The 12,615-nt window shown below is 39.6% G+C and overlaps 1 protein-coding gene across 2 annotated transcripts in view; it reads right to left on the bottom strand.

Annotated features, from left to right (window-relative positions):
• Positions 1-12,274, bottom strand: part of nrp2a (neuropilin 2a) — a 79,757-nt gene extending 67,483 nt beyond the window's left edge. Inside the window, exon 1 of one of the 2 annotated variants that reach the window (XM_024294334.2) lies at positions 11,588-12,274. In XM_024294334.2, coding sequence (XP_024150102.1) covers positions 11,588-11,657 — 70 coding nt within the window. In that variant the 5' untranslated portion in view covers positions 11,658-12,274. The remainder of the gene's footprint in view (positions 1-11,587) is intronic. The other variant, XM_024294333.2, reaches the window with a different exon arrangement.
• Between the last annotated feature and the right edge of the window lie 341 nt (positions 12,275-12,615).

Raw genomic sequence — 12,615 nt, 5'->3', positions numbered from 1 at the left:
CTATAATTGTTGCTCCAGCAAGCCGATCTGCAAACATTAGGACACATTCCCCGATCCTATCACGCTCTCCCAGGAACAATAGCCCGCCAATAGTGTCGCTCCGACGGCTCGGGCAGGAAGTGACACGCAGACGGCCTGTCTGTCTGTCTGTGTGTGGGGGGGTCACTCCGAAGATGTAATAACAAAAGCCCCATTCTTCGTGGCACCCCGACAGCTCCCGTCTTTTTTTTGTTATCGCTCCAAAACAGAGAAATTCAATCACAAAAACCCGACGTGTGTGTGGTTTATTATTTCAACAGTTCCTTCCTCACTCTTTATGACAGTGGTCAATAAACTATGGCCCGCGGGCCGGAAGTGGCCCACCTCTACATTTGTCTCGGTCCCCCAAACACTATCAGAGACGCATGATTCTTTTTTCTCTTGAATCATCCCGACTGAGACCCACGTATTATTTTTTTTTTTTTGTAAAGATTAAGAAATGAACTAGACATGTTGCATTAACTGCAATAATGCTAGTGTGAATGCTTTTAGCTGAAAGTAGTCGCTGAAGATGTTGAAGCTTTTTGCTGAAAATAGTGACGCAGTTTACTCTTATTGCTAAAGGGATTTGCTGAAAATGCAAAAGCTATTAGAAAAATGTTAAATTTGTTAAAAGACTATAAATTTTGTCAAAGAACTTTGAAAAAACCCAGAAGTTGACCTAAATTTCTGGAAATTTTGTGGAAAAATTGCTTTAAAATTGCTAATATATGCCAATTTTGCAAAAATATTTAGTGTGTTGCTTAAATATGAGCTGAACTCCAAATTAACCCAAAAAACCTTACTGTGTGAATGTTAGCCAAAAAAAGCTAATACGTTGTTTCAATACTAGCTAAACTCCAAAATCATCTTAAATTTTTCAGTAAACTAAATTAGTCAAAAACGTTAACCTGTTGCTAAAACAGAAGCTAAACTGCAAATTAACCTAAAAAAAACCCAGTAGACAACAGATTGGATAAAAATGTTAGCATGTTGCGAAAATATAAGCTAAACCCCAAATTAGCAAAAGTAAATCCTCAATGGAGACCAAATCAGCCCAAAAAGTTAGCACATTGCTTAAACAGTAGCTAAAACAGCCTAAAATTCCACAGGAAACCAAAGTTGTCAGAAATATTAGCCTGTTGCTTAAATTGAAGCTACAACATAAATTAGCATAAAAAACACAGTATAGGCCTATTTAGCCAACAAAGCTAGCTCATTATTTAAATACTAGCTAAACTCCAAAAAAGTCTACATGCTAGCATGTAGCCGAAATAGAAACTAAACTCTAAAATAGCCTAAAAACCCAAGCAGATAATACATTAATTAAAAACGCTAGCTTGCTAAAATAGAAGATAAACGCTAAAATAACATTAAAAACCCCAGTAGATAACAAATTTGCCCAAAATGTTAGCCTAAAAAACTCAGTAGATAACAAATTAGCCATAAACGTTAGCGTATTGTTAAAATAATAGTAGAAAATTGTAGATAATCTTTAAATTAACATAAAAAACCCCAGGTTAAGAAATTAGCCAAAATACTCAGCATTTTGCTAAAAAAGAAGCTAACATCTAAATTAGCCTAAAAAAACACCAGTAGATAACAAATTAGCCAAAAATGTTAGCTAAAAAAGCCTAAAATTGAAGGTAAACTCTAAATTAGTCTAAACAAAACCCAGCAGATAATAAATTAACTAAAAACGTTAGCATGTTGCTAAAATAGAAGCTAAACTCTAAATTAGCATTAAAAACTCCAGTAGATAACAAATTAGCCAAAAAGTGTTTCTTAAAATATTAACTAAACTTTTCTTTTTTCTTAATTACTATAATTAAATGTTAAATAAATTAATGCTTAGTAAGCATTCCCTATAATGTGAATGCTTACTAAGCAATCACAGTTTAAGGATAAAGCAGTGATTCCGACTGTTCAGTGGCCGGATAGGACCGGACGAATAAGGTTTAACCACTCCGCTGAACCTCTTGACATAAATAGGTTGATATTTTTACGCCGCTTTCTTTCAGATTTTTTTGTGAAAAGCCTCAATAATAAAGGAGCTAGAAAGAAAAAGAGCACCAAAGGCTTGAAGTGTAATAGACCCTTCAAGTGTTGACATTTCCACCGCCTATTGTGCTTTAAAAGGCACACTTAAGATTCTCTGACATTTGATAGAGCCGCAACGCTTTCTGTACTTTTGTTACTGGAGAGGAGCGACGCCCACGCACGTGCAGCTGCCACCGCCGCTGCTGAATTTTTGACTCGGGGATGCAGCCCTGACGCGCAGGTTCAAATCCGCCGCGCATGCATTAGCACCCACGCGCTCCTTTTGAGGGCCTGTCAATCACAGCAGCCTGCAGAGGTGGAAGCAGAAGTCGGACGGGTGTTCGGTAAGGCTATCGGTGTGCAAAGCCTCTGCAGATTAAGCCCTTTGGGGGAGAAATCCTGCAGCCTCGACACTTTTTTTTTTTTCCTGAGCTGCCCATTCAATAGCCTCTAAGGAGGATGAAGAGTGGAAGGTAGGGGAGAGAGAGAGAGAGAGAGAGGGTGTCTGGAGAAAAGGGGATTTACGGCAGCGAGGGGGAAAAATGGAAACGGCAGGATGAAAGGAAGGAATGAGGAAAAACATAAAAGATGGAGCAGAAGATTGATCAGTATGGGAGGGAGGAGGGAGGGGGGGGGTGTTCTGGGCTGATATACGACGGTTCTCGGTTGTGAGGAAGAGTGACAGACGGGCATGAGAAGGGAAGAATGCAGAAGAAGAGCCTCATTAAGACGGCGATCCAGCACGACGTAGGAAACCTCAGTCAGCCGGCAGCAGGTGTGCACCACAGATCACTCCTGGGCACCCTGTTCACTCAGTAGAAATGAGTAGAATGTTTGTGGGTTTGAGCTGGAATGGGTTACAGAGGAAGAGCTTCATGAGTCTCTTCTGGTGGAGGAGCCCATCTGTCCACACTCTCATGTGGGGCTGCCACAATTAGTCGACTAATCAACAACCAATCAACTATTAAAAAAATCGACGACTAATTTAACAGTCAATTAGTCGTTACTTTATATTAAATGGAGTCAACGTGTAGTAAAGTTGTTATCTACTGGGGTTTCATAAGCTAATTTTTAGCTTAGTTTCTGTTTTAGCAACATGCTAATGTTTTTGGCTAATTTATTATCTACTAAGGTTTTCTAGGCTAATTTAGAGTTTAGCTTCTATTAAGCAACATGCTAACGTTTTTTACTAATTCAGTTTACTGAGAAATTTTAGGCTATTTTGGAGTTCAGCTAGTATTTCAGCAATGTGTTAGAGATTAGCGTCTATTTTAGCAACTTGCTAACATTTTTGGCTAATTTGTTATCTACTGAGGTTTTATAGGCTAATTTAGATTTTAGCTCCTATTTTAGCAACATGCTAACGTTTTTGGCTAATTTGATTTCTACTGGGGTTTGTAAGCTAATTTAGAGTTTAGCTTCTATTTTAGCAACAAGCTAATGCTTTTGGTAAATTTGTTATCTGCTGAGGTTTTATAAGCTAATTTTACAGTTTTGTGATTCGATACACATCACAATATATCTCGATTGTACCAGAACATCATTAAAGAGTATAATTTCGAAAAAAAGTGACTCGTGTTCACTTCTAGATAGCGTAAAAGGAAGTAGCAGGAAAAAAGGAAATTAATTTGAGCCTATTTTGGAGTTTAGCTCGTATTTAAGCAACACACGCTAGCTTTTTTGGCTAATTTGGCATCTGCTAAAGTTTTTTGGGGCTAAATAAAAATTTAACACAAATTAATACTAAATATTTTTGGAAAATTGGCATGTATTGGGGATTTTTAAGCAATTTTACAACAAAATTTTAAGATATTTAGGTCAGATTCTGCACTCTTTCATAGTTCTTTAACAAAATGTCAAGTCTTTTAGCAAATTTAACATTTTGCAAATAGCTTTTGCTTTTTCAGTAAATCCCTGCAGCAATTAAAGTAAATTGTGTCACCATTTTCGGCAAAAAGTTGAAAAAGTTGAATAAATTATCCTCTTAATTGTCTCTATTTGTACTTAGTTTAAAGCTAATGATGGTTTACATGTGTGCTTCATATCCACTTTACACATGACTCGATTAGTCGGCAAATCTGAAAAAAATAATCGGTGATTAGTCGACTATTAGAATAATGGTTTGCGTCAGCCCTACTCCCGTGTTCCCATCACGGAGGACAATGACACGAGCTGGAAAAGGTTTGCAGGAGGTTTTCTTTAAGGAAAAACAGCCGTCTATTTTTAGCGCTCATCTTCGAGTCCCTCACAATCAAGTCAGACTGGGAGACGTCTTTGTAACTGTTATCTCCATCATCTGGGGGAAGAAAAAAAATGTGTCTGCGCGCCCGTTCCTATTAGCTGCCTTATCGGGGGGAAGCGTCGCGCGCGTGAGGAGAGGGCCTGATAAATGCCGCCAGCCTTCCCGGGGTACTGCGCACATCCCTCGCCGCCACACCTTAATTAAAAAGTGCCGAGTGAGGGAATATGGAGAGAGCGCTCCCATTCATTCAAGCGGTGGCTGACACTCCGGCTGCTTTTAATCTGCACAGTGGGCTTGAGGGGGGAGGAAAAGAGAAGGAGCACGTGCAACAGTGACGGCGCACCTGCACACATGTGTTAGCGCCATTACAAAGCGGAATTTATTGGGCTTTTTAAGCTTCAGCACAAGACCAGGCTAAGAGGTGTAGAGAAATGATCAACGAGATATGTTCTGAGAAAAATGTGAGCTGCAAGCGGTGTTAAATGACCTCAAACTCAGAGACTTCCAGGTTGAAGCTGGAGTTGAATCCACCCCCATTCACTTCAGCCGTTTTAACTTTTTATTAAATGAATGTCATCATTTTATACCTTTATGACATATAATTTGTTAAAAAAACAACAAAAATCCCAATTATACTCCAATTAAGTTGTATTTCAAACCTACATAGAGCAAAAGAGTGGGTCATGTGACCACATACTTTGCCATTTCTAATTTAGAGCTTAGCTTCTATATTAGCAACAAGCTAACGTTTTTGGCTAATTCAGTTTACTGAGAAATTTTATACAATTGTGGACTTTAGCTAGTATTTAAGCAATGAGCTAGCTTTTTTAGCTAGTTTGGCTTCTGCTGAGGTTTTTTAATGCTAAATTGGAGTTTAGCTAATATTTTAGCAACAGGCTAACATTTCTGGCTAATTTAAATTTACTGAGGAAATGTACACTATTTTGGAGTTTAGCTAGTATTTAAGCAACAAGTTAGCTTTTTGGGCTAATTTGGTATCTACTGAGGTTCTATGGGCTAATTTGGAGTGTAGCTCATATTTAAGGAGCACACTTATTTTAGCAACATTTGAGTGTATTAGGGATTTTTAAGCAATTTATTACAAAACTTCCAGAAGTTCAGGTCAATTTCATTGCTCTAACATAGTTATTTAAGGAAATGTCCAGTCTTTCAGCAAATGTATTATTTTGCAAATACCTTTTGTGTTTTCAGCAAATCTTGCAATTAAAGTAATTGCATCGCCATTTCCAGCAAAAAGCTTTCACACTAGCATTATCGCAGATAATGCAACTTTTCTAGATAAAAATTGGCATGTCAATAATTTAAATCGATAAAAGTATCGCCAAACAAAATATTGCGATATATCCTCAAATCAATTTCCCCAACTATACCCCCTATCTTATGTTATGTTGTTGAAGATTCCACATTTTTTTCATCCAAAATGGCCAACTGTGAAGGTGATAGCCCCTAGCAACCATTGACTTTTTGGGAGGTCTGGTTTCGACAAACATACGTGCTGATTTTCAGATCATTACGTAAAACTAATTTCCTTAGCAACCATTGTTTACCGCTTCCACTCTTGTATTACCAAGTCACGGCATATGAGATGGATTTTGTCGTGCAGTGTTCAACAGTCAATAATATGTATGAACAAGTTGCATCTTTTTTTTGACCATATAAAGCAGTGAAAATTCATTACATCACTTAAGGTGAGGTTATTATGGGATGGGTAGATTTAATTTTCCCCCTTTTTTGGGGAGGAATGTGCCATATTTAGGGAGTACGGTGGGACTAAATGAGTTAAGGTGAGGATTCAGGTGAAAAGCACGAGTCATAATGTGACATGTATCGTATCACCATATGCGTATCACGAAACGTATCATATTGTCAGAACAATACGTACCTGGTGATACGATAAGTATCACGGGATACATATCGTATCGTCAGATCAATACATAATAAATGGAAGCAGATTTTATGGCAAATCATATAGCTCCAAAATGTTTGCTTTGACTTTGGACAGAGACTTTTTGTATACAGCTACTGATTAAACCCCAATACATTTTTAAATACATTTTTTGCCAAAGAATCACAGTTTTGTGCAAATAAATGAAAACAAACAAATGTATTACAGTTAACTTTACTTTTTTTTGTTAAACCTATTAAGATTTTTCATCCCTTTTTTCTACAGTCACACATTTGGGAAATAAAACACAGTTTGACATTAAATATAAATGTAAATTTTGAAAATATGTGACAAGAAAGCTGCCACTTCCTATCATGCTATCTAGAAGTGAACACAAGATACTTTTTTCCAAATTTTACTCTTTAAAAGAAGTGAAAAAATTGTTCTGGTACAATCAATATATTATGGGATATGTACTGTATCGCCAGATGAGTATTGCAATTCTTATTGTATCGCCAGATTCTTACCAATACACACTGCTAGACATAATAAGTGGAGGTAGGTGGAACGGCAGGACATATAATTTAAAAATGGGAGCTTTGACTTGATACATGGGCAGAGACTTTTTGCTTACATATAGTGATTAAACCCAATCGATGTTTTAAGGACGTTTTTAGCCAATTTTGTACAAATAAGTGGAGAAAAAGAAACAGACAAACTTATTAAGATTTTTCATCCCTTTTTTCGACAGTCACACAAACTGCAAATAACACACAGTTTGATATCAAGTATAAGTGTACATTTTTAAAATATATGACAACTTGAAAAGTTGCATTACCTGAGATGATGCTCATGTGAATGCTTTTTGCTTAAAGTAGTTGCTAAAAATGCTGAAAATGTTTGCTGAAAAATAGCCATGCAGTTCACTTTATTTGCTGCAGGCATTCGCTGAAAATGCAAAAGCTACTTGAAAAAAGTAATAAATTGCTTAAAAATTCCTAATACACTCCAATTTTGCTAAAATAAGTGTGTTGCTTAAACATGAGGTAAACTCCAAATTAGCCCAAAAAACCTTAATAGACACAATTTTAGGCAAAAAGCTAGCTTGCTGCTTTAATGCCAGCTAAACTCCAAAATAGACTAAAATTCCTAAGTAAACTAAATTTGTCAAACAAACCAAAAAAAGCCTTGATGCTAAAATAGAAGCTAAACTCTAAATTAGCCTAGAAAACTTCAATAGATAAGAAATTAGCCAAAACATTAGCATGTTGCTAAAATATTAGTTAAACTCCAAAAATAGGATAAAAAAGTATCTCAGTAAAGGTTAAATTAGCCAAAAACATTAGCATGTTGGTAAATAATTTGACAAAACAGAGCTGCCACTTCCTATTATGCTATCTAGAAGTGAACATGTGTTACTTTTTTTCTAAATTATAGACTTATCGGATCTCCAGATTTTTAGAGCTTTAGAGTGAAAATGTGGCTTTCCGTTTATATATCCTAAGCAGCAAAACTTGATTAAAAGTCCCTCCAGAACCAATCAGGTCAGGATTGTTCCTCACAAACACAACAGCTTTGTCTTAAACAGAGTTAAGAACCAGCAAAAAGCCACATGAGAAGCAGATAAAATCCCCAAATCCTCTTTTCCTCTCAGTGTCTCCTCTTTCCCTCTCAACTCCTCCTCCTCTAACAGGATAAGTGGCCCATGCTAATCGCTGAAATGCAGAGCACTGGCCACCGTGATCAATGGATCAGTGGATCAATGAAGCCAACAGATGGTTCCTGGCGTTGTGCTGCCAGGATAATGGTGCGAGGCCTAATCCCCGACACTACCTTTGCTGTGCTGTATCATGCCTGCGTGTCCCCCGGTGCCCTCTCCATCCCAAACTAAAGCACGTTTTCTCTTGAAGCTTCCTCTACATAAAAAAGAAGCTGTGAAGAATTGAGATTTGCCGTGCCCCCTCCCCTCTCTGTGTTCCCATTCAGTAAATTACAGTTTTCACAAAAGCTCTTTTATGCTCTCGCTTTAACCCCACTTTCAAAATACTTCCCACCTATAAGCCCGTCCCTGAGCGCCAGTTAAGTCCCCTGTGTTGCAGAGCTTTGTTTTATTTATGGGGGTCTTGTTTTTAATTTCACCCCCCGGGATAGCGGCGGTGGCGGCGGAGTCACACACACCTGCCTGGAAAAAAGGAGCAGGATGCTGAATGCAAATCAGCAGCTGATGCATCCGAGGTGGATGAGGGAAAGCCGAGAATGGAAAGGTGAGGGTAAAGTGGTGGCAGTTCATTCAGATAGGAGGGGGGGGGATTATTTGGAAGCGGAAATAATTAAACAAACATAAAATTCGACTCTGGAAGAAGAGACGTGCGGACGCCCACTCAATAAACATGCAAATGAGCTCCTTAATGGCCTGAATATTAATGCTGGTGGTAGGCAGTAATTAATGTACATGTCACAGAGTCAAACTATTGTGATTACAGTACAAGTGAAGAGGAGATCTCCTCTATGGGTTTAAAAAAAAAGGGCAGATGATGGATGTGTTCTCGTCACGCAGCAGCTTCTCGCTTTGAAATGGAGGAGAAAAGTCAGATCCAGAAAAAAGAGTCACCTCTGCAGCTCCAGTTGAAGGCTGTGGGGCACATGTGTCAAAGTCAAGGCCCGGGGGCCGGATCCGGCCCTCCGGGTAATTCTATCCGGCCCTCCAGATCATTTTATTTTATTGTTATTAACGGTCTGATGTTATCTTGCGCTTATTTCTAACCTGTATAATTTTGACAAAATATATTTTTACGGAGATTAAAATTTTGAAATTTATTTAAGGTTTAAATTGATTTATTCTGGAATAATTTGGGATTTTCCTAATATTTTAGCTGGCTATCAGCTTCATAATTTTCAGCTATCGGCTTCACTTTTTTCAGACATTAGCTTCAGCATTTTCAGCTATCAGTTATTTTAGATATTAGTCTCAGCGTTTTCAGCTACAAGCACTACCATTTTCAGCTATTAGTTTAAGGATTTTCAGCTATTAGTTTAAGGATTTTCAGCTATTAGTTTCAGTTTTCACTGGCTATTAGTCTCAAAGTTTTCAGCTATCAGCACTACCATTTTCAGCTATTAGTTTAAGGATTTTCAGCTATCAGCTTCAGCATTTTCAGCTATAAGTTTAAGGATTTTCAGCTATCAGCTTCAGCATTTTCAGCTATTAGTTTAAGGATTTTCAGCTATCAGCTTCAGCATTTTCAGCTATAAGTTTAAGGATTTTCAGCTATCAGCTTCAGCATTTTCAGCTATTAGTTTAAGGATTTTCAGCTATCAGCTTCAGCATTTTCAGCTATTAGTTTAAGGATTTTCAGCTATCAGCTTCAGCATTTTCAGCTATTAGTTTAAGGATTTTCAGCTATCAGCTTCAGCATTTTCAGCTATTAGTTTAAGGATTTTCAGCTATCAGCTTCAGCATTTTCAGCTATTAGTTTAAGGATTTTCAGCTATCAGCTTCAGCATTTTCAGCTATTAGTTTAAGGATTTTCAGCTATCAGCTTCAGCATTTTCAGCTATTAGTTTAAGGATTTTCAGCTATCAGCTTCAGCATTTTCAGCTATTAGTTTAAGGATTTTCAGCTATCAGCTTCAGCATTTTCAGCTATTAGTTTAAGGATTTTCAGCTATCAGCTTCAGCATTTTCAGCTATTAGTTTAAGGATTTTCAGCTATCAGCTTCAGCATTTTCAGCTATTAGTTTAAGGATTTTCAGCTATCAGCTTCAGCATTTTCAGCTATTAGTTTAAGGATTTTCAGCTATCAGCTTCAGCATTTTCAGCTATTAGTTTAAGGATTTTCAGCTATCAGCTTCAGCATTTTCAGCTATTAGTTTAAGGATTTTCAGCTATCAGCTTCAGCATTTTCAGCTATTAGTTTAAGGATTTTCAGCTATCAGCTTCAGCATTTTCAGCTATTAGTTTAAGGATTTTCAGCTATCAGCTTCAGCATTTTCAGCTATTAGTTTAAGGATTTTCAGCTATCAGCACTACCATTTTCAGCTATTAGTTTAAGGATTTTCAGCTATCAGCTTCAGCATTTTCAGCTATCAGCTTCAGCATTTTCAGCTATTAGTTTATGGATTTTCAGCTATCAGCTTCAGCATTTTCAGCTATTAGTTTAAGGATTTTCAGCTATCAGCCCTACCATTTTCAGCTATTAGTTTAAGGATTTTCAGCTATAAGCTTCAGTATTTTCAGCTATCAGTTTAAGCATTTTCAGCTATTAGTTTCCGTTTTCACTGGCTATTAGTCTCAACGTTTTTAGCTCTCAGAACTAGCATTTTCAGCTTTCAGCATTCACACTAACATTATCACAGGTAATGCTTTATATCTAGTTCATAATTATTATGTTAAAAGTTACGATTTTAAAGTTTTAAAATGTAGTTTTATTGTGTTCAATAAATGTTTATGCTGTTCGGTCGTGACCTGAGGTGTGTTTTGGATTTGGACCCTTGTGCGGTTGAGTTCGACACCCCTTGCTCTAGGGCATGTGGTGCAGCGTCCGGCATGGCTCCGTGGAGAGAAAGTAGTTTCTCGCTTGCCTGGTGCTGACTGCCAAAAGAACCGCACATCTGTGTCTGATCAGCCGGGAGATCAGCTGCCAAAGGGAAGATGGGCGGGGGTGCTTTTTCGTTATTTTTATCTCTTTTCAAGCCTAAAAAAGGGGGATGTTGGTGGAGGAAGTGAGAGTCATCATGAGATCACGAGGGGCTTCTGCCTCCACCTTACAGGAGATAAGCGCGGCCAAAAATGATGCAAATCTGGGTTCTAACAGAGCGCGCGGGGTCATCTGACTCACAAATCTGCCCCAAAAAACTCCACAAACTTCTCCCCTCTTGTTGAAACCCCCAGCAGAGCGCACGGGGTTGCCAACCCCTCTTCCTCCTGACAGCAACCTCAAAAAAACCCACCGAGACCGGCATGAACTCTGCGTAAAATCCAGGGACGGCGGCGCTTTTACGCAGCAGTAGAGACCTAAAACGCGGCGCAAAAACGCTCGTTCTGCGCCGCCGTGAAGCGCATCCTAATGTGGGAAAGGGTTTGTTTATCGCCGCTGATGAGCAATTAGCCTCCATCCAGAAAAAAAACATCCTGTCACACGGGATGTGTCGGAAATTTGTCAAAAAATAACCTCATTTGGATCGGATAAACCAACATTTAGATGAAAACTGCGATTTTGTTTGCTTTGCCCATAAAAATGTGAACTAATCTAAAAAATCTGCTCGGATCTGAGGGGATTTCAGAGTCAAGAAAACTTAAGGATGTCTTCTTGGCGTCTCCAAAACCTCGCGTGGTGCGTTTTGGAGTCCGTGCGCGCGTGTCAAAAACCAACTCCAACTTACCTCCTTTGACTCTCCATGTCAGATGACACAGTGCCATTAAAAATCCAACCACAGACGCCACAAAATCCATCTTAAAAGAGGGGAAAAAACTTGCTCTAAATGTCCCGATGTTTCTCCAATTCGATCCAAATACTATCCAGCGGAGGAAAAACAAAAAGAAGTAAAAACAAAAATAAAATATCCTTCAGTGCTCTCTAAACCATGTGTAGGGGGACCTGTGAGCGCGCGTCACAGAGAAGAGTTCGTCTGTCCATTTAGGATTTGATCCAGAGTGTGGTTGAGGGATAAACTCCCCCCTCAGCCCCGGGGCTTCGGGAGTCTGGACGGCGGCTCCACGGCGCGTCAAGTTCCCGCGTCTCCTCCTGACCGCCGCGTCCTCGCCTGTTTTTGCGCACACGAGGTTTGCCTTTTTTTTGCCGCTTCGTGGCGGCAGCTGGAAAAGCTCAGTCCGGGTTTGTTAAAAAAATAAAATAAAATAAAGGAAGTCCGTAAAGCTCCGGCGTGCCTCGCGCTCCCTGCTGTAGACCCGCGCGGCTCGGACACCGGCGTGCGTCCTTCTGCGAGCTGTGCGTAAGCGTGTGTGAGAGGGATCGCTCTTTTGAGCAGAGCTGCTATCGCGTTACAGTCACGGCGCGCGGGCTCCGCCCCCTCCCGTCAGTAATAGGGGGAGAGAGAGAGAGAGCCCCCCCCCACCCCCCTCAGGAGATGCCACAGATATGAACTCTTCCACAGATAGAGAGGATTGTCATGGTAAACCGTGCGTCCTGGAGGGGGTCCTGAAATGTCAGAGGAGAAGTGAGTCTGACCGAGGGAGGGGTTGGGGGGGCTCTCACCACAAAAACACATCAAACAGCGTGTCGGGGCCCTCGTGCCAGTCCAATGAGGGCCCTCCTCAGCCCTGCAATCAGCAGCCTAAATACAGAGCGTGTAATGACACAGTGGAGAGCCCAAAATACTCTGCTGAGGAGGGCCTCTCCATGCGCCGCCCGCCCGCCCGGCCGGCCCATGGCTTGGGTTACCCTGTAATG

The sequence above is a fragment of the Oryzias melastigma genome, linkage group LG2 (genome assembly GCF_002922805.2).
Source record: "Oryzias melastigma strain HK-1 linkage group LG2, ASM292280v2, whole genome shotgun sequence".
Lineage (NCBI taxonomy): Eukaryota > Metazoa > Chordata > Actinopteri > Beloniformes > Adrianichthyidae > Oryzias > Oryzias melastigma.
This window is presented reverse-complemented; position numbering and strand designations above follow the sequence as displayed.